The sequence below is a fragment of the Lepidothrix coronata genome, unplaced genomic scaffold, assembly GCF_001604755.1.
Source record: "Lepidothrix coronata isolate B3197 unplaced genomic scaffold, Lepidothrix_coronata-1.0 Scaffold54, whole genome shotgun sequence".
NCBI classification, from domain to species: Eukaryota; Metazoa; Chordata; class Aves; order Passeriformes; family Pipridae; genus Lepidothrix; species Lepidothrix coronata.
This window is the reverse complement of record NW_016690234.1, coordinates 1,604,657-1,624,382: the sequence shown is the minus strand read 5'-3', so window position 1 is coordinate 1,624,382 and position 19,726 is coordinate 1,604,657. Positions and strand designations below refer to the sequence as shown.

The following is a 19,726-nucleotide window of genomic DNA, read 5'->3' as shown; positions in this document are numbered from 1 at the left end:
CTGAGTCATGTGGGCTGGGATGTGTATTCAGTGTTATTTGTGGATTGTGATGGTAATGATATGGTAGAAAGAGAAAACCAGAGGTAAAACCTTGTGTCCTACTTCTTGGAAAAGTAGGAAGCTTGGCAAGCTATACCATATCAGTAGGAAACTGCAGAACTGTAGAACAAAGGCTTGTCCATCACCTTGGCTCCCTGCTGTGCTCTCTGTAAAGCGATGGTGAGACAAATAGCTGAAAATCTTTGCTTTTTTGGTACTTTGCCTAAATATCAATGTTCCCATGAGCCCCCTGTGCACCTTGGATTGCTTAGCTCTGCCTTGCTGGAAGCAGGTCACCATCTCAGCTCTTCTCTTTGTACCACCCTTGTTGTGTGTCTGATTTGACAGACTTTCCTTTTTTAACCTACTTCCTCTAAAACCAGTTTGTCTTTGTGCAGAGGACTTTGTGGTGTTCCTAGAATGACTCCTTGTGCTTGCTCAAAGTGCAGGGCTGAAATACCTCTGTGTTACAACCTCCCTTTGATGCTTACACCACCCTGTCTGACTGAGGTGCTTTGCTCATTTTAGCCTTTATTTCTAATAACACACATTTGTTCTGGTATCTGGGCTTGCAGGTGATGAGTGTGGTTGGAAATGTCAAAGGGGTGGGTGGGTATGAGACAGGCTTTACGGGTTCTCCGTGAATTTTTGAAGGCCAGTGGGGCTTTAGCTTGGATTTCCTACAAGAGAAAAAGGACAAAAACTTCCTTGAGTTGATGTCCCCTGTTTCATGTCTTTCAATCCACACGGGATTGTGTCTGGGGATGAAGTGAAGGTGCATTTTATGTTGGAAAGCAGGTGGCTGTTCTGCACAAGTGACTTGCCTTGCTGTTCTCCCCCATTAATAAATTCTTGCTTTTCCCAGCTGTCTTTCAGAGAGTGGCTGCTGATGGAGCTTGAGGTGTGCCCTGAAAAGGATATTCTCTCTGCTTCAGAAAGGTAAGTGCAGAGGGGCTCTTGGAAAGGGAGCAGTCCAAGAGTCTCCCACCCAAATTAGGGCAAAGCACTGAAAACCAGGAAGTAAATAAACAGCTACTGGAGGACACAAATGCCTGTTGCCTGCTGTGGTTTGTCCTGAGCTAAGCACTGCTGGAATGGGGGGGGGTGTTAACCTACAGAAGGCCAGGTTGGACAGGGCTTGGAGCAACCTGTGGAAGGGTCCCTGCCCATGGCAGGGGCTAGAACAAGATAAGCTCTAAGGTCCCTTCCCACCCAAACCATTCTGGGATTCTATGAAGCTCACCAATATAGCCTGTATGTGCAGCCCTTCCAAATAACTTGGCACAAAACCTCCCCACTTCCGAATCCAAGAGCTGACTGGCATCGGGACGGGTGGGATCTGCTGGAGGACTCTTCATGTCTGTGCTTATGTGCTGCTTTTGTCTGATCACACATCATTCATCACACTTGGTGTGTGAGCTTCCTATTACATCAAGGAAAGGGCACCATTCAAATAGATTTCCCATCTCCTCCTTTTTTACATTTCAGGCAGGATTTCCATTACTGGGCCATCTATCAACGGTATCTTCCTGCACCTTCCGCTGCTGGTGGCTGTGATGGAGACCTGGAGAAGGCATGTGGAGTTATTATCAATGCCCTCCTGGATTCCTCACAGAGGTATTCTGTATTGTGACTTCCATTGCTAATAACCTTGAAGCTGTGAATGGGAGCTTGTCCCTTCCATGGGGCTATGGAAGCCGTTCCCTTCTGGTCTGGCTGGAAGTGGGAGTTGGGAGGTGGCCCTGAGTGACTCACCAGTTTTTGCATAAGCATCTTGCTTTAGGTGACAGAGGTCTGGGGCTGCAGCCATAGAGAAGCCCTAGTCTGGCTGTCTTTTTCTAAGTTGACTTTGTACTCAGATTTGTTCGGCCAGACAAGCACCAGTTCCCTGGGGGCGTGGCTGGAGCTGGAAAATGAGGAGGGAGGTTAGGGGAGAGCTGCTGTCTCAGCTACAGCTTATTTAAGGCACATTAATGTTTGAGCTCTGCGTTCATCTGAAGCATCTGACTGTATTTGAACTGTGCTGTGCCCCAGGCTAACAGGGTTGGTGACCTCATGTGTCTCTTCTTTTCAGGCTGGACCTGGGTGGCTGTGGCCAGTCAAAGATGTCACTTAGCCCTGAGATTCTCTGCAGGCTGCAGGTGATTTTAGACTGTGATGTGTTACCTGGATGTTCAATCCTAGAACTTGACCAAAGTATTCCCTTACACCCTGGTGTTTGTGAGTCTCCATTTGGTTCTCATGTGTGAGCAGTGGGATGGGGATTGAGGCAGGTTTTTCTTATTGATCTCCATGTTTCTTCAGAGAAACAAAGAGGGTTTGACTGCAGGCTGATGTGTAGCCTTGACTGTTTCCCCCCACACTCTGTTCAGGAGCTGGTGCTGGAGCTGAGCTGTAGGCAAAAGCTGCGTCTCAGCTGCTCGGCTGCCCAGAGACACTTCCTGTTCGAGATTCTCCAGGGAAGACTGAGAGACAGAAAGCACGGATCTGCTTTGGAAGAGCAGCTGTGGAGGCAGCAGGAGCTGCTGCTGCACAGAAGGCAAGTGTAGGTCTGAGCAGCTGGGAATAACTCCACCAACACTGCTGCTCAGAGCAGGACAGTGTGTGTGATGTGTCCTCCCCTCTGATTCCACAGCAAGTGACTGACACTGTATGTCATGGTGACAATTGTGCAAGGGACACTTATTCCCTGGTACTCACCTCATTTAACTTCATTTGCATGTGTTGTCTTTGGCTATCTGTTGCCCTATTAGTAGACTGGATTTCAAAGGCCACACATCTTCATGGGCAGGCTGATTCTCTTCTTGACAGTAACCTCAATTTTTCATTTTTCCCTGCCTAAGGATTCTGGTCGGGCTCCCTGCATCTGCTCTGATCACCGTGTGTTGGAAAGGAAGGAAAACAGTGTTAGACTGTGAAGACTTTTTTCATTTTGTGAACTCAGAGCTGGTACGTATTGTGAGCCAAACAGTAATTCCTTGTTGGTAAATGCTCTAGATAAGGGTCAGGAGGTCGAGTGCAGCCGAACTGCCCAGTGTTCCCGTGAAGGCCTGGAAGGGGCTGAGCATGAGCCCCTCTGTAATCCCTCTGTCATGCCAGGGCCTTTAACTGATTTGCTGTAGAGTGGGATCCTCTTCATCCTCCTGTGAAAATACTCTAGGAAACATCCAGAAACATCCCTGCAGCTTCCTGGGGGAAGGTCACTTGACTTGCAGGTCCCTCAGGACACTGCTTTGTGCTCTGAAGAGAGCTGACTTCTGTTTATTCATCCCAACTGGCCTTTCCAGGCTCTCCAGCAATGTCACATTAGGCACAGCCAGAAATGTCTGTTCATCCCAAGGCTGTTAATCCATCTGCTGCTGCCACCCCAGGCATGTGGTGATCGGGGATGCAGGGACTGTGTAGCACAAGTCGTGGGGTTGCTTTATATAGAAACCACGTTTCTGCCATCAGGATTCACAGGGTGATCTGTGCTTTCTGAGCCCTGTTCTGCCAGACACTCAAAATGCTCTAAGAAAATCATATTCCAAAGGGAAGGAATTAATTTTTTTTTGTTTCCCTTTCCTTGTCTTCCTGCAGAAAAATGTCTGTTCCAGAGGGTACGCGCTCTCCTACGACATCACAGCTCACTTCTTCAGGGTAACTGCTGCTTTTGTCACTGCCTCACTGTCCCTGCTCAGAGCTTCCCTTCCCAGGACACCTGATACACGAGGTGTGCCCTTTGTACCCTTGTTTTGAGAACTCCTAGTGTAATTCCAAGAAGAGCAGTAATCCAGGAAAATGAGGAGAGGTGGCAGGAGGAAGTAGTGATATAGGTGAATTTTAATACAATGCAGTAAAGCTGGTGGGGGAAGGAGCTGTTGAGCACGTGTTTCTTTTGCTGAGCCATGCTGACCCCTACAGTTATCTCTGATTACTTCACATGGCTCAGTAAGGGACTTCAAGCAGCAGAGACATATGTGTGGAGTCATCCTGTCATTTATCCTCTTCCAGGGCCTGCTCAATGCCAGCTTGGACTGTGAGGAGGCAGCAGAGGGGGTCAACGATGCTCTAACAGCCTGTCAAACCAAATGTCCCCTGGTGCTCCTCTCTGCAGCGGTAACTTCTCACTTTGGCTGAAGAGTGCTGGGAGAAATTCAGCACCAGTTCAGAGCACTTGTTTTAAATGTTATTTAAGTGTGCAACATTTAACAGAAACTCTTAATGCCTTTGGAAAATTCCAGGTTGTTTTTGAGCCCTTGGTATCACTGAACCCAGCTCTGGGCTCCCTGTGTGTTACCACAGGGGCTGTTTCAGACCAGGGAGCTGGGAGGCTTGTCTTGGTCTCTGATGCACTATGGGGGGCTGGTTGTTACATCCCAAGCAACCAAAATGCCCACTTTTTTTTCTCCGTCCTGTGTGCAACTCCTCGTGTGCTATTTTACACGGGGACACACATTTTGTTGCATGTGGTGAGTGTGGACATCACCCCTGTGGAACTGTTCTTTCATTCTGACTGGTCCTGCTAAAGGAGTTCCAGGGCACCGTGGTATGAGCATGGTCACAAATGACCCGCTGCATTTCCAGGATGTGAAATTTCTGATGTGTTTATGCACAACTTGGATTTTTTCATTAAGGAGAGGGGGAAAAAACCCTTTCTTTGAGTACCTGGCTGTACCTGACTGCAACCAACCACTGAGCACACCACCACTAATGCTGCTGGTTTCCATCTTTGTCCCCAGCTGTGGTGGCCAAGGCTGGAGCCAGTACTTTGCTCTCAGTGGAAGAGACTCTTTGGGGCTCCACTTGCAGAAGAGCTGGACAGACTGAGGGGCTGGCAGTCCTCAGGTACCAGGTGTGTGTGAGGGATGGAGTGTGGAGCTGCTGTCCTGGAAGGACCAGCCCCAGGAGCCCTGGAATGCTCATGTGGGCTGAGCCTTGCAGGACAGCTCTACACAGACTCTTTTGTAGGTTTTAAACTCAAAATGGGTCATTATAATTATTTAGTCTGGCCCTGTGTGTAATGTGGGGCAGAGTGCTTCCCCATAAGGAAAAAGGAATCTCCGTAGAAGAGGCTGGAAGGCAGAGTCCTGGTTAGACAAAGCCTTAGCACAGTGTTGAGTTATTCCCTGGAGCTGCCACACCCTTTGCTCCCCGGATTTGGGGAATCTGGGCTCCTGAAGCTGCTGACTGGCTGTTCACTTCCCTCTTTACCTGTCATGCTGTATGTCAGCGCCCTGCAGCTTTTCTCCAAAAGCTGGGAATTGATGTAAGAATCTCCTTGCAGGTTATGGCAGGTGATAATCACAGGCTTCTGTAGTGTAGAGTTAACTACCTGTCCAACTGCTGATAAAAGAGATTTGGGAATTCTTCTGCCTGATACTAGACTTGTTTTTTTTTCTTACACTGTCTCCATGTAACATCCAACTGCAGGGAAAAAAATGCAGAGAATAATTTATTTTTTTGGTCTCAGTCACAAACTTGCATCTTTGCCCAAGTCCCCGATTTCCTCCTCATTCACAGCTGTATTTTTTCCCCTTTTTTCCCTCCAAACCCATAACATGCTTGTTTTGTTTTCCAGATTCCTTTCTTCAGGAGCTGTTTTCCCTCTCTCTGACCCTCCCTGGCTCTTGGCTGCCTTCCTCCACAGTGCCATCCTACAGCAGTCACCACGTGGACGAGGGAGAGAGGCACTTGAGAGGCTGGGGACTGATGCAGAGCAGGCAAGGCTGGGTGCATTTTATGTGTCTGCTCTTCCCAACACCCAAAAACTAGAAATAGGTGGTCTTTAAGTGAGAAAAGTTGTCCTGAGATAGTGCTGTATCCCTGGTAATCCCTGTTGGGAAATCTTGTGGTGGTTAATTGATGAAAGGTGGCTGAAATTACCAGTTGGTAAATTCTTATCCTAAAGGCAAAGTTGTGCAAAGCTTAAACTTTTAACTCAGACTCTGGCTCCTCTGAAGTCAGGGAGGGCTATTCAACAGTGGCATTAAAAACTGAAGCTGGAGAGGGCCCTGCAGAGACTGAGAGCTTGGTCCATGCTGTGCCAGGATCCCTCTCCCTCCAGCAACAGAGCAGTCCCTGTGGATTTTAGCTCAGGCAACTTGGCTGGAAGGTTAAGGAGATGCAGGAAGTTTGTGAGACAGCAGTGCAGGCATTTTAAGGGCTCTGGGAAATTGTGCTGAGAATCCCAGGGACAGATTTCTTGAGGGTCCAGGAAATGCCTCTGCCTTTCACCATGCTCAATACCCTCAGTGGAGGGGAATTCTCTGAAGGGCTCTGCTGAGAAGGAAGCCAGGCTGCTGCCAAGCAGTCCTGTCTGTTGATTTTCCAGGAAAAAGTTGGGGTTAGGGCACAGTCCCTATGTCAAGAGGTTCACAGGTAACAGTGCTGAAGCAGAACCTGGGCCTCATGTTTACTCTGGCGGTTTATTGCTCCTGGCAGCGGTTACAACAGTAGCTCCTCTTCCTGTGGGATTGACTCCTCCACTGTTTGTACTGGTCTGGAGCCAGAAACTGTTGTCATTGAGGTGATATCAGCATTTAGTACACAGGAAGTAACAGCAGCTTTCACCCCCAAAATCCTGGAGAGTGCCAGGGCGAGCGAGAACTGTGGAATGGCTGAGGGTAATTGGGGTCCCAGCAGGTCAAACACACTGTGCTTGTAGTCCATCAAGGTCCAGCCTGGGAATGTACCTGATGAAATGTTATTGGAAAGGCCAAGTTCCGAGTCACCACTGCAGGTACAACTAACAGGCACCTCCTTTCCTCGCAGCTCCTTGTTTCCCTGCTGTTCTTCTCACTCCTGGATCTCATCTCAGCCAAAATAGCACCAAAGGTAAGTTCAGCCCCGAGGGAATTCCCATGACATGTGTCTGATCAGTTTGGTTTGCTGCCCAAAACTGCTTTGTACCAGCACTGGGAAGGCTGGGAGCTTGTTCTGCCAGGAGGAAGGGATCAGCAACACCCCAGACAAGCCTGCTGAAAGCTCTTCTGTGCCCATCAGATTAAACTTGTGTTTTCCTCTCGCTGACGCTATCTCCTCTTTCACTAATTTTATTTCTCTTCCTGAATGATTTACTATTTGCAGTTTCCTGTTCAGACCTTACACCTCCCAGGTAGCGCAGGAACCTCATATCTCTCTAAGCTTTTATGCAGCATTTCACATCTGTCAGATGATGTTTTTCCTCAGGCTGGAATGTGGTACTTCATGGGAGAAGGGGTCCCCAGGAAGGAGGAACATTACTTTCCAAATGATTTAATGCTATTAAGTGGAGGAGCAAAGATGACAGGGTACTTCCAGCTGCTGTCTGCCCTGAGCATCCTCCTGCCTGTGAAGGCTTGTTTCTGTCCCTTTGCTGTCACCTCAGCTTTGAAGTGCAACCATTTGTGGAGTCACCTCACAGATTGGATCAGGGAGCAGATTCAAGGCAAAAGTAACCATTTGGTCTCAGTCTGCCTGTGGGAGAGTCTGGAGGAAGAGCCAGGGAGGAGAGAAACATCTTGAGCAGACAGAGCTGGGAGGTTAATCCAAGTAAAATGAGTAATGAAAAAAAACCCCACAATAATCCCAAAACATGTTGTCACTAGAAAGGTTAGAGGGGACAAAACCTGCTCCAGGGAGTGTGGTGGGGTGGGAGCAGGATGTGAAGTGGATTGTTGATTGATCCAGGTTGGATGGGACTTGGAGCAACCTGGTCTAGTGGAAGGTGTCCCTGCCCATGGCAGGGGCCTGGAACTGGATGATATTTAAGGTCCTTTCCAACCTAAAGCATTCCATGATGCTGCTTCCCCCTCTCTCACAAATGCTTCTTAGCTGAGCCCTGTGGTAGCCTGATTTAGTGATAGAGGCACTGCCTTGCTCCACTGCCCAATTCCCTGGGGGAGTCCAGGCTGCCGAGTAAGGAGAATGACTTGGGCTAAATATTTAATGTCCTTTAACAGAGCACTTCATGTACAGTCTTGTGAAGGTTCCTCTGCTTTGATGCAACTAAAGCCCAAGACAAATGACTTCTCCTTTCTGACACCCAGGAAGGAGTGGATTTTCAGACATCTCTGGAATGGTCCCTGGAGATCTTGCAGTGCCTAGAAGAGAGAGGCACATCCTGGCCATTTCTCTTCCATTCAGCAGAGCAAGGTGAGTCCTGTCCCCCAGGGGGTGGAAGGGTGAGGTTTGGTGCTGGCCAGGTGAGCCCATTGCTTGGGTTAGTGTGTAGCTGTGAGAGGAAGCAGCACAAAAAATACTTGAATAAAAGCTAAAAAAAGAATCCTGTTTCTACTGCAGCATATGGAAACGCAGCTGATGATCAGGAATGACTGAACTTGTTTTTGTTCCTCCTGGTAGAGAAAACCTGAGGGGACAACTTGCTTCTCTTGCTGGTCACCACTCCCAAGCACCAGTATTTATTGTGGGCTGAAAGGAAATGGTGCAGCCCCTGTGCTGCTCTAGAAGTATAGAAGGTGAGGCCACAGAAGGTGCTCAATCCCTCTCTCTGTCCTTCCAGGCTCTGGGAAATACTGTGTCCTGCGCAACGCGGCCTCAGACCGTCACATCCGCCTCCTGCCTGTGGCATTCTACAGGTAAAGTCCTGCTGGGCTGGGCAGGAGGTCTGAGGGGGGATGTAGGGGATGGTTTGCACCTACAGTAGCTGGTGTGCAGGTGATAGCACTACTGGCCTGACCATGAACACATATTTACCTCTTACCTGAGCTGTGCAGGAGAGAACACCCGATCAGAGAAGGATTGGTGTTTAATGAGCCCCATATCTTTTGCTAAAGAACTTTTCCAGAAGTTTCCCTTCAGCCTTGTGCTCCAAACAGGGGTGTCCTGGCTGCCTTCTCTTCCTGGGGTAGCCCTACACACAATGGGACTTGTAAACCAGACACGGGCAGGGCAGCAGCTGTGTTTGCCTTGTGCCTGTGTGTGTCTCCTATGGAAGCAGAGCTAACAGAGCCTGTGTGTGACTCCTCCAGCCTCACCCCTCGCTTCCCCCGGGAGCTCCTCCGGCGAGAGCCGACCTTCCTCCTCGTGGCACTCGACTTGTACATCCAGCTGCTACGGCTCTTTGTGGAAGGAGAGGTCCTGCCACAGTCTGAGCAAGACCCCACAGAGCATGTGAGTGAAGCTTGGACTCTCTTTTTTTTCTTTTAATACAGAATTCTGGAATGGTTTGGGTGGGAAGGGACCTCAAAGCCCATCTTGTTGCACCCCCTTCCAGGGGCAGAGACACCTACCACTAGACCAGGTTGCTCCAAGTTCCGTCCAACCTGGCCTTGAACACTCCCAGGGATGGGGCAGCCACGGCTTCTCTGGGCAACCTGTGCCAGGGCCTCACCACCCTCACAGGGAAGAGTTTCTTCTTAATACCCAATCTAAATCTACCCTTAAAACCTCCTGTAACTGATTCTGTTCTTTAGTCCTCTTGTATTGTGCAGGATCCCTTGGAGGTGATCTCCGTGGCCCGGCAGTTCCTGATGGGAGCCATCCCACAGTGCCTCGTCCAGAGCTTTGGGAACATACAGCCGGTACATTCAGATGTTTTCCCTTTTCTCCCAGTGTGTGGGAGCTGGGAGTGCTGCTGCTGCTGCCTGCGCAGCCTTCCTGGGGCACTGATCCTGCACTGGTGCTGCGGATTTGACTGTGCCAAGCTCCATGCCTCCCTAACGTGCCTGGGAGTACTCTGTGCTTCCCTAACATGCCTGGGAGTGCTCTGTGCTTCCCTAACTTGCTTGGGTGCGGGAGGACACCTGCTGCTCAGCCGGTGCCATGGCCATGTCCTCCACAATTCCCACAAATCCTGCCCTCACGTGGCCATTCCCATTAGGTCTCTGAGGGAAACATCAAATACAGCCAAGGGCAGGTGCTGAAGTTTCCCCCTCCTCTGCTTGTGCTTGGCCAAGAGGCAGCAAAATGCTGAGGTGTTACTGGAACTGGCTGTGAGGAAGCATGAGGTCTAAACTGGCTCTTTGCCCTCTCCCCAGCTCCTGGCCACCTGTGAGGAACTTGACCCAGAGCTGGGAGCCACTCTCCTGCACTTCTCCAGGCCTGCTGTGGCTATGGAGCTGGAGGAAGAGCTGGAACTGTTCTGAGCAAGGAGCAGACACTGGCACAGCACAACACTCCAACCACACCTGCCAGGGCACACAAGGTGCCACCTTTCTCACCTGGGCCTTTTTTTTTTTCAAATTACTTTGTAAATAATTTATTACAAGCGTAACCATGAAGCTCTTGTTACAATAAAAAGTAGGTTACAAATTTCAGTTTAGACTTGCTTTGGGAATCATAATTATGGTTTGTTTGTTTTTTTTTTTCCAAAACAAAATGTCTGCTTAAAGTTGTCCCACTGTCCTCTGTCCCCCTTGAGGCCCCAAGGGTACCTCTGTGCAGGCAGGGAACAGTTGTGGCCAACTTGGTTTCTATGTGTGCATGGGGATGGGGACACAAAGGGGGTGCTGCCAATGTCCCTTCCCCTGGGATTAGACACTCTTAGTACAACACTGCTGAATCAGACGTGAGCATGGAAATCACAGCATGAGAACAAGCCTTTTCTGAGCAAGCTGAAGCTAATTCCATGGAGTTCTCTGGGAGACTAAAACGTAGATTTAAATCTCCACTCTGCCGTATGGTTTCTACGGGGCTAGGCTGGGAATGGAGCCCCGTCCCTCTCAGGTGGGTTCCTGCTGCACAGTCACTTCTGGCTTTACCACCTGGTTCTCTGGAGTCCCTGAAGTAGTGAGGAGGAGGATGGGCTCTGGCTCCAGTGGCTTGGCTTTGTCCTGAGTCTGGGTCAGAGGGTGCACCATGGACATGTGGACGTTAAGGTTGTGGGCCTTCTCGAAGCGCTTCCCGCACTGGTCACAGGCGAACTCCAGCTCCGCCTCGGCCTTGTGTTTGGTCATGTGGTACTTGAGGGACGCGCGCTGGCGGCACTGGAACCCACAGATCTCACACCTGCAGGGCAAAAGGGGGCTCAGCATCTGACCCTGACTCACTCAGCCAGGGAGACCTCTGGAGCTGGAGCAGGTGTTGGGGATGGACATTTCGCTGAATCACAGAATCCTGGAATGGTTTGGGTGGGAAGGGACCTTAAAGCTTATCTTGTCCCACCCCCTGCCATGGCCAGGGACACCTTCCACTAGACCAGGTTGCTCCAAGCCCCATCCAACCTGGCCTTGAACACTCCCAGGGATGGGGCAGCCACAGCTTCTCTGGGCAACCTGTGCCAGGGCCTTCCCCCTTCCCAGGGCAGAATTTTTCCTCTGGCAGTGGGAAGTCATTCCCCACTGTCCTGTTCCTCCAGGCCCTTGTCCAAAGTCCCTCTCTAGCTCTCTTGGAGCCCCTTTAGGCCCTGGAAGGGGCTTTAAGTTCTCTATGGAGCCTTCTCTTCTCCAGGCCAAATATCCCCAGCTCTCTCAGCCTTTCCTCATAGGAGAGGTGTTCCATCCCTCTCCTCATTTATTCCATTTAAAGCAATTTGGCCAGGATGCTGCCAGCTACAGGCAGCATTTGTACCCCAGAATTCCTGTGCCAGAGGGACAGTGACTGATCCCTCTGATCCCCTTGCTGTGAGGGGAGGGCTGGAATCGCTTACTGCAGGGGCTTCGCTCCTGAGTGCCGCATCTGATGGACTGAGAGGTGTTTGCGTTGCTTGAAGGTCTGCCCACACTCATCACAGATATAGTTCCGTACCTCTGCAAGGGGAACAGGAGAGTCATGGAATCTGCCAATTCCTGGAACATGCACCACACACGCAGCTGCCCACACTCCCTGCTGGAGTCTGAATTCCTCCCCTGCCTTGCGTCCCCCACGTGAGGGGTTGTTCCAGGTTTACAGGCAGTCCTGCCCCCCTCCCAGAGCCCTCCCATGGCACCTCCAATCTTTGTGCTACGAGGTGTTGGGTGCTTGTGCCCTGTCCCCTGCTGGGACACACCTGTGTGGATGAGCTTGACGTGCCGCTGGAGGTACCTGTCGATCATGAACACCTTGTTGCAGCCCGGGTGAGGACAGGGCCTCTCCCGCACCTCTTCGTGGTGCTCCTTGATGTGTTTCTGCAAAGCAAGGACAGAGCTTCTGACAGGGAAAAGCTTGGATCCTCAGAAACAGAGACCACTATGTGAAAAAACAGGATTTGCATCCCAATCTGCCCCTGGCAGCAGGGGCTTTAACCAGACACAGTGGAATCTGTTCCAAGGGCTGCTGTGAACCAATGGCAGCCTACCAAGACAGGAGGAGCAGGGAGAGGCAGAGCAGACTGGAAGAGGCTGGGATTCCCAGCCGGTTGCTTTTAGTGGCTCATTGCCTCTCACAGAGCAAGGCAGGGAATTAAACCCATTGGGGATCCTCTGCTCACAGGGAAGTGACTCCATAGTACTGGAAGCTACTGGTTTGGGATGGGAGCAGACCCCAGCTCACCTTCATGCCATCAGCCCCTCTGTAGACAGCGGTGCAGCCCTGGTAAGGACACTTGTAGATGGTGGGCAGCTCCTCCCTGGAAGCAGAGCTGTGTGAGGCAGTGCAGGCATGGGGCTGGGGCCCAGCCTCCCAGAGCCTCCTTACCGTTCACATTTGATTTTTTTTTTCCAGCCTGGCTTAGGCCCCGGCTTCTTCCTTATTTTGGGCTCTTCCACTTTCTTTGCTTCTTTGCTGTCGCTCTTCTTGCCAGAAACCCTCCAAAAAGGAATCAGGACAGGGGTTTAAGACTTGATCTTGAATTTAGTCCTCCCACCCAAGTGTCCCCCGGGTTGATGCTTAACCTGGCAAAGCAGGAGCACACACAGCCCCAGGTACACGAACCAGGCTATGGTTGTGCTGGGCCTGGGGATCAGGGATGTGGCCCAGCTTCAGCCTGATGTGGGGCTTGGGGGCACCACTGTGACCCCACAGGAATGTGTAGGGAACAAAGCCATAAGGAATGATGTGCTGGCCCTGTGGGGATGAGCACCAGCCCCCCCACCCTACCCCAGGAGCCCCTTACTTCTTGTCGGGGTAAGGCTCAAAGGAGTCATCTGAGGATTGCACGTTTCTCTTCTCACTTTCATCATCACTCAGGAAGTCCCTGAGAGAGAGAAGAAACCCTTTACCCACACAGCACCTGGATAGCCCTTGGGCACCAGCAGTTCCCTGTTCCCAGCATATCCATCCCCACCGCGGGGCATGGCAGCCAGTCTGTGTCCTCCCCGGCCTCTCCCCAAGAGAGCAAAGACTCAAATCAGGTCCTTTTAGGACTAAATCTCTGCAAGAATAATCGAACCACTGTCAGGAGAACAAAAAAATGGCTGTTACTGAAAGGATCTATTCATGAGTGAGGGATGTGGCTCCGCTTCCTCTACTGGGAGAAGGAATTTTGTGGAGCAAGAATGTCACATAATTGTCTGGCACAGGTTAATGAAGCTGCAGGTCATTCCGTGTTCCCTCAAATGTAGCAGCCACGTGGGTTTGGGTTTTTCTTTTTCCTTCTTTTACATTTTAAGCCATGGAAGAAGCAATTAATTCCCAAAGCCAAGAAAGAGGCAATAAATTGTTGTGGCACTTTTAACGTGACAGCTGATAGTTCACTCTGCACTTGGCCCTTTGGAATGCCTGGATTGGTGTATTTACAGCCCCACTCCAAATACTTGTGTTGGAAGGATTGAGCCAAATCTTTGCTCACACGGACTATGGAGCTGCCAAGCTCCCTCCCGCTCCCACTTCCCAGTTAATCGCTCTCCCCGGGAGCAAAAGGGGTGGTTTCTCCACGTGCCACCCCGTGCCTGCATTCCAGCTCCCACTGCTCTCCCGCAGCCCCAGCCACATGGGAATTGCTCCGAGGCTGAGGAGCTGGAGCAGCGCCACCCACCAGCGAGCCCCCGGCACGGCTTCTTCTCCAAATCAGAGAGGGGATGAAACAGGGCCAGGACTGCTGGAAGCAGCCACCAAACGCGAAGCACACGTGTGTGCAAACCCCTGCCAGCAGAGGAGGGGAGCTCAAAGCCTCAGTGCCAGGAGCCCCATGGCGGCCGCGGCAGAGCCGCCACTCCGGCACAGGTTCTGAGGGGCCACCAGGGCTGGGGCGCTGGTGGACAAAGAGCTCTGCGAGTTGGGGCAGTTCACACTGGCAAAGAAGACATTTAGGCTATTTTAAACCCACTCTTCTCTCACCCCTCAGAAAGGTCACTGAACTCGTCTTTTACCCGCTCATCCGACGTTGCAGACAGAACCTGCTTCCCACTCAACTGTCCTAGGGAATGAAGGAGAACATGGTGCGTTACAAGGAAAAGTAGCAGAGCCACGGCTGCCGAGGAGGAACCGACTGGGTGTGCTCGGCGTGGTCACACCATGGGAAGGAAACACATGCTCCATGACAAATCAATGATTGTTTAAACCAGACTATGTCTGTGTGCTCAGAGATGGCTCTCCCTGCACTCTGGGACAGGACAGCCTTGGCCCTGCAGCTCCCAGGAGCAGCTTTTGGTTCCCCCTGTGACACCCATAATTGAAAGACTCGTCCCCAAGCAAGTCCCAGCTGCCATTCCTGTGTCCAGCAGCAGACATCTCCTGTGGATACTGGAGCTAAACACAGCCCCACTTCTGGAACTCAAAATAGGTGTTAATTCCTCACTTATGAAAGTGGTGTTTGTGGCAGTTCAGCAGCAAACCCATGTTCACTCAGTCCAAGCCCACGCAGAAGTTTTCCTTTGGGGACAGAAGGGGCTCCTGGGGTTTGGCAGAAAGAAACACCTGGCAAAGGTGGTGCTGGAGAACCAGCAACTGCTCCACGCTGTGTCCCTGGGAAGAGCACGGCAGCAGGGTCTGGCCCCCCCATCAGAAGGGGAGCAGCACATGGGGAGAGAAGTATGACCCTGTGCTACCCTGTCCCTTCTGCAACACTCAGCCTACCCATCCTTAGTTGGAGCTAATTCTCCGGGCAGTTAGCACTTCCCAGATGAATCTGCGTCCTCCCTGAGGAGCAGCAGTCTCCAAGAAGGGGGTCCACCCCCCATCGCTCTCTGGGCCACATCTCCAGCTCCCTTCCCTTCCCCAGAAGCCAGAAGGGAGATCAGGAGGCAAATCCCTTACCTGTGGCAGTGCTCAGCGGGGACACGGGCTGTGGCAGGGCCTGCTCCCGCACAGAGGCTGTGCTGTCCAGCTCCGAGCGGGATGGATCCCTGTCCTGCAGTGCCTCGTCCTCCACATCCAGTGGCACCGCCGTGGTCCCTTTGTTTGCGGGCTGCTGGCAAGGAGCTGTCCTTACTGGAGCATACTGAGCTTTGGGAGCAGGAACAGCCTCGGCATTGTCTGCTCCAGCCCCGTTGTCAGTCAAGCGCTGTTGTGCCGTGCCCTTGCTCCACTCGCGTTTGACAGCCAGGGCGTTATCCACCAGCACGGTGCTGCAGTCCGAGGCCGTGTCCATGATGTAGTCGTGGCCGTCCCCGCAGCCCCACACAGCGCGGATGATGCCGCAGTACTCGGAAGACAGGACACTCCTCAGGCCGGGCACCGAGGGGCAGCTCCCGGCGTGGGTGTGCGCCCATGTCACCAGGCTGTGCAGGCACTGCGGGCTGGACGTGATCAGGTCAACTGTGCAGGACAGAGGCAGCACAGTCAGGCCTGGGGACAGCGATTGGCAGCAGGGGACACAGAGGGGACAGGGATGTGGAACTGTTCCCCCCGGGGCTGCCCCAGAAGGCACGTGGTAGCCACTCTAAGGGGCTGCGCCCAGATGGGCTGGAGCGGGGCAGATCCAGCACCTGCCAGGATCAATGAGATTGGAAAAGACCTTTAGGATCATTGAGTCCAACCTGTGACCCATCATCACCTTGTCAACCAGACCAGAGCACTGAGTGCCACGTCCAGTCTTTACTTAAAGACCTCCAGGGACGGTGATTCCACCACCTTCCTCCATCTTTCACTTCACAGCTGAAAGTACATTTCTGATTGTCCCCGGTGTCCAACAGTGGCTGGAACAGGCCTGGCACTGCCACCCAAACCCGCTCCACCTGCTCTTTGCACACCCAGGTGAGCTTGTGCCTGTTGGGCTCAGTTTGGGAAGGTGAGGATCCTCCCAGGAGGCCAGAGGGAAGAAGGGGAACCATAACCAGCCGTGTCAAAGGACACCAGACTTGCCCTGCACATGGTCATTCCCCATCACCCATCAACCCCAGCTGGTGGCATGGCAGAAGGAAAAAGGGAGCAGCTCCAGGAGCAGGCACTCACCCAGGCAGGAGGCACCTCCTTCCGTGCCCGGCTGTGCCAGGGCCGCGCCGCTCCTGCAAAAACCAGAGCAGCACAGTGGGGCTGGGGGGTCATGGAGGGACCACGTGGCACCACGCAGCACCGTGCAGCACCGTGCTGCTCCCAGGACGGGAGAAAGGCCACCTACTTTCCTTTGGACCTGGCATGGCCCGTGGGCGAGGCGTTCACCCTCTGGATGAAGGTGCGGAGGACGCTGCGGCACTTGTAGAACTGGGCATGGCATTTCTTGCAGACGAACTGCGGCAGCGCCGGGTCCTGCCGCACCGCCACCCCCACCAGCCGCTGGAAGTCGGTGAAGAACACCTGGTCCACGCGCCGCTGCTTCTCCGAGTTCTCCCCCACCACGGGCACCTTCCCAAAGGCATTGCGCAGGCTCCTGGAGGAGAACTTCCCGTGGCACAGGCGACAGTACCCGGTGCTCAGGGCTCTGCCGATTCCTGCCGAGAGGGACCGAACTGCTGGGGAACAGCACCGACACACCCAGGATGTCTCCCTTCCCCTCATCTCTGCTGGGTGACAGAACTGACACACCTAGGATGTTCCCCTTCCCCTCATCCCTGCTGGATGACAGCACCCACACACGTGGGATGTTCCCCTTCCCCTCATCCTGCTGCTTCCAAAGTCCTGCCTACAGCAAAGCACAGAAAATCCAAGTAGGAAGAGATCTCCCTTCCCCCTGACCATTCCCACACCAGCTGACCCAAAATCAGCCTTTCTGGCCCCAGTGTTCTAGTAGAGGAGCCTCCTCCTCACTGTGGTGTTCCTGGGGCTCTGCCAATGCCATCCCTTGGTTTCAGCAGTTCTTTCCCTTTCCTGGTGTTTATCTCCCAAATATTTACAGCCAGTGTCCTGTCCCTCGGACATCCCAGCACTGGCTGTCCCGTTCCTCAACCCCTGGATAGTGCCCTGGAGCTGGGGACACGCAGCTCCTGACCCAGAGCAGCGGGGCAGGATGCAAAGTGTCTTCCAGTGCAGTGACCTGTGGCATTCCCATCCTGTGGAATACTCTCCATCACTCCGCTGCACCCCGACTGTCTGCCAGCACAAGGAAAACCCCCGGCACAGCCTCCTTCCGGCCCTGATCCAACTCAGACACCCAACGGAGCCGTCTGAGATCCCAGTTATCTCCTGCCCCAGCCGCAATGTGCCCGGATATCAGCCACCCCCAAACCAGGGTGGCGGGAGGGTCCCGGTCACCTCCAAACCCCAAACTGTGATGGCGGGAGGGTTCCGGTCGCCCATAAACCGGGATGGCAAGACGGTCCCGGTCGCCCCTAAACCGGGGCAGGCAGCGGCCGAGTCCTCCGGGATGGCAGGGGGTTCCCCCGCTCATCCTCCCCGTCTGCCGAACCCCTCCTTACCTCGTCGTTACCGGCACCGGCACCCTCGGTGCTTCATAGGAGAAGAAATTCCGCACAAACAGGCAAATTCTGCCCCGCCGCGCGCTCGGCACCGCGCCCCGGGTCCGGGGGTCTGCCCCGGCGGTGCGGGGGCAGCCCCGCCACACCGACGGCTCGCCCGTGCCCGGCCCCCGCGGACCCTGCAGTCCGCCCCGGTACGCGGCTGGTCCCGACGGAGGCCCCGCAGCCGCTCCGGTCCCAGGGCAGCGGCGCCGGCCGTGGCCCCGCTTCCCCCGCCCCGCTCCCCGCGCCCGGGCCTCACCTGCCTCCGGGGCGCAGGCGGCGGCCGCGGGTGGCTCGGGGGGTGCGGCGGGCTCGGCGGCGCGGGCGGCGGTGCCGGGGGCTCGGCGGGGCGCGGGGGGGGCCCGGGGGCCGCCCGGGGCCGCCAGGAACCGCCCGCGCCGATCGCGCTTCATCGTCCCCGCCGGGCCCGGGGCTCCGCCCGCCCGCAGCGCCCCCGCCGGACGGGGGGACCCGCCGCGCGGTCCGTCCCACAGCACTCCGGGCGCGCCCGCGGCCCCAGCGCGCCGTTCCGGGCGGCCCCGCGGCCATGGCCGCGCCGGGGGGCGGCGAGGGGCCCGCGCCGGGCCGGGGGGGCCGCGGGCTGCAGGGAGCCATGAGGACGGCCAGCGGGGCCCTGGGCATGGACAGCGCCGGGCGGACACGGGTAAGCGCAGGGACGGGCGGGGAGGGACCCCCGGGCTCGGCTGCACCCCCAGGGCTGCGCCCCCAGGATCCTCCCGCACCTCCGGGGGTCATCCCTGGCCTCACCTCCCACCTCTCCGGGCTCACCCGCACCCTGCGGCTCCTCCTGCACCCCCGGGCTCCCCACGCATCCCTGGAGCTGCATCCCCCGTCTCCCCCCACATCCCCGGTCTCGCACCGCATCCCCGGGGTTCGCCCCAGTGCTCGTCCCGCATCCCCGGTGTGTCCCCGCATCCGCGGGATCCTCCCGCATCCTCGGGCTCCCCCAGCCTCCCGTTTGGCCGCCCCGGCCCTGGGGTCCCCCGGAGGCCATAGAGTGCCCCGAGCTCCCCCCACCCCCGGACAGGCTGCGGGGTCTGGAGATCCCTGGGCTGCCCCCCGCCCCTCCCGGAGCCCCGACATCCCCGGGGAGGGCCCGATCCGGGTGGTGAGGGTCTCACGGGTGCCCCCCCGGACACCTCCCTGCTGCCAGCAGGGCCAGGGGTCCCGGGGGAGTCCCAGGATGGTCCCGGGGGTTCCAGCTGAGCCCTCACTTTGTAGGAGGCCTACATGGAATACCTGAAGAGCATCACCCTCATCATGCAGGCCCTGCAGGAAGAGGCGGTGGGGACAGGTAGGGCAGGACCCCCGACCCCCCGGGCCCTCCCCCAAATCAAGGAGGGGCAGGGGGTGGGACCCTGACACTCCCCTCCCCACAGAGAGCAGTGAGGGTGTCACACCCGACACCCCGAAGTTGCTGAAGCTGGCAGAGCAGTGCCTGGAGAGGGTCAAATCCATTGCAGCAGTGCTGGGTGAGTGATGTGATGGGGGGTCCCATTTTGGGGAGCTGGGTCTCCCTCAGGACAGGGGCACAGCTGACCTGTCCTGTCCCCCTCCCCAGGGAAAGCCCAGGTGAAACCGGCTGTGCAGGAGAGGGGAGGGGGCCCTGCCCCCCTGCCCAGGCACCGCCGGGTCTGCTCAGACGAGGGGGGGAAGCTCTCGCCCTTCCTGCCCCCGGAGATCTTCCAGAAGCTGCAGATTGCGGAGGCACAGAGCGCTCGGAAGTACGGGGGGTGGAACAGGGGGGTGGGACAGGGAGGGTGGTGTGGGCTGAGACATGGGGTGGGACATGAGGGGCTCAGACACGGGGGACTGGGACAGGGGGTGTTGGGACACAGGGTGGGACCTGGGGGCTTGGACACAGAGGGATGGGACATAGGGAGCTGGCATGGGCTGGGACACAAGGACTGGTGACTGCCCTACACATGCTTAGGGGGCCGTGGGGTGGGCTGGGACCCTGATGTGTCCCATGCCCTGTGGTGGGTGCTGAGGCCATTCCCACAGGGAGCTGACCCCGCTGGAAGAGGCCTCTCTGCAGAACCAGAAGCTGAAGG

General features: G+C 55.0%; 3 protein-coding genes across 6 annotated transcripts in view; 2 read left to right on the top strand and 1 right to left on the bottom strand.

The window, feature by feature from the left end:
* Positions 1–10,137, top strand: part of FANCA (Fanconi anemia complementation group A) — a 33,073-nt gene extending 22,936 nt beyond the window's left edge. The window contains exons 29-43 of one of the 3 annotated variants that reach the window (XM_017816326.1): positions 905–978; positions 1,528–1,656; positions 2,114–2,180; positions 2,412–2,578; positions 2,883–2,988; positions 3,619–3,678; positions 4,033–4,137; positions 4,761–4,873; positions 5,600–5,741; positions 6,793–6,855; positions 8,049–8,154; positions 8,522–8,597; positions 8,991–9,132; positions 9,453–9,542; positions 9,999–10,137. In XM_017816326.1, coding sequence (XP_017671815.1) covers positions 905–978; positions 1,528–1,656; positions 2,114–2,180; positions 2,412–2,578; positions 2,883–2,988; positions 3,619–3,678; positions 4,033–4,137; positions 4,761–4,873; positions 5,600–5,741; positions 6,793–6,855; positions 8,049–8,154; positions 8,522–8,597; positions 8,991–9,132; positions 9,453–9,542; positions 9,999–10,106 — 1,548 coding nt within the window. In that variant the 3' untranslated portion in view covers positions 10,107–10,137. Of the gene's footprint in view, positions 1–904; positions 979–1,527; positions 1,657–2,113; positions 2,181–2,411; positions 2,579–2,882; positions 2,989–3,618; positions 3,679–4,032; positions 4,138–4,760; positions 4,874–5,599; positions 5,742–6,792; positions 6,856–7,961; positions 8,017–8,048; positions 8,155–8,521; positions 8,598–8,990; positions 9,133–9,434; positions 9,543–9,998 lie in introns of those variants that run through there. The other 2 variants (XM_017816325.1, XM_017816327.1) reach the window with 2 other exon arrangements.
* Positions 10,138–10,278: 141 nt separating this feature from the next.
* On the bottom strand, positions 10,279–17,441 carry ZNF276 (zinc finger protein 276). The gene is made up of 10 exons (XM_017816330.1): positions 16,376–17,441; positions 16,210–16,262; positions 15,073–15,573; positions 14,155–14,233; positions 12,992–13,072; positions 12,574–12,684; positions 12,430–12,505; positions 11,948–12,065; positions 11,609–11,708; positions 10,279–10,968 (listed from the first exon to the last, which is right to left on the bottom strand). Exons 1-10 carry the CDS (start codon positions 16,750–16,752, stop codon positions 10,683–10,685), a joined length of 1,782 nt encoding a protein of 593 aa, XP_017671819.1. The 5' UTR covers positions 16,753–17,441; the 3' UTR covers positions 10,279–10,682.
* An 805-nt stretch (positions 17,442–18,246) lies between these two features.
* The window catches only part of VPS9D1 (VPS9 domain containing 1), a 5,495-nt gene continuing 4,015 nt past the window's right edge, over positions 18,247–19,726 (top strand). For both annotated transcript variants that reach the window (XR_001875048.1, XM_017816329.1), the window contains exons 1-5: positions 18,247–18,315; positions 18,894–18,966; positions 19,052–19,144; positions 19,234–19,396; positions 19,677–19,726. Coding sequence is in view for 1 of the 2 variants with exons in the window: in XM_017816329.1 (XP_017671818.1) it covers positions 18,265–18,315; positions 18,894–18,966; positions 19,052–19,144; positions 19,234–19,396; positions 19,677–19,726 (430 nt within the window). In the remaining variant the exon portion in view is untranslated. The remainder of the gene's footprint in view (positions 18,316–18,893; positions 18,967–19,051; positions 19,145–19,233; positions 19,397–19,676) is intronic.

Bases quoted from the DNA above. Each gene is read 5' to 3' on its own strand.
- ZNF276 (XM_017816330.1), bottom strand. From the start codon at position 16,752: ATGAGGGGAAGGGAGACATCCTGGGTGTGTCGGTGCTGTTCCCCAGCA. The intron at 11,709-11,947 runs GTGTGTCCCAGC...TTCCCCTTGCAG, and splicing joins CGTCAAGCTCATCCACACAG to AGGTACGGAACTATATCTGT. The intron at 10,969-11,608 runs GTAAGCGATTCC...TTTGCCCTGCAG, and splicing joins TCAGGAGCGAAGCCCCTGCA to GTGTGAGATCTGTGGGTTCC.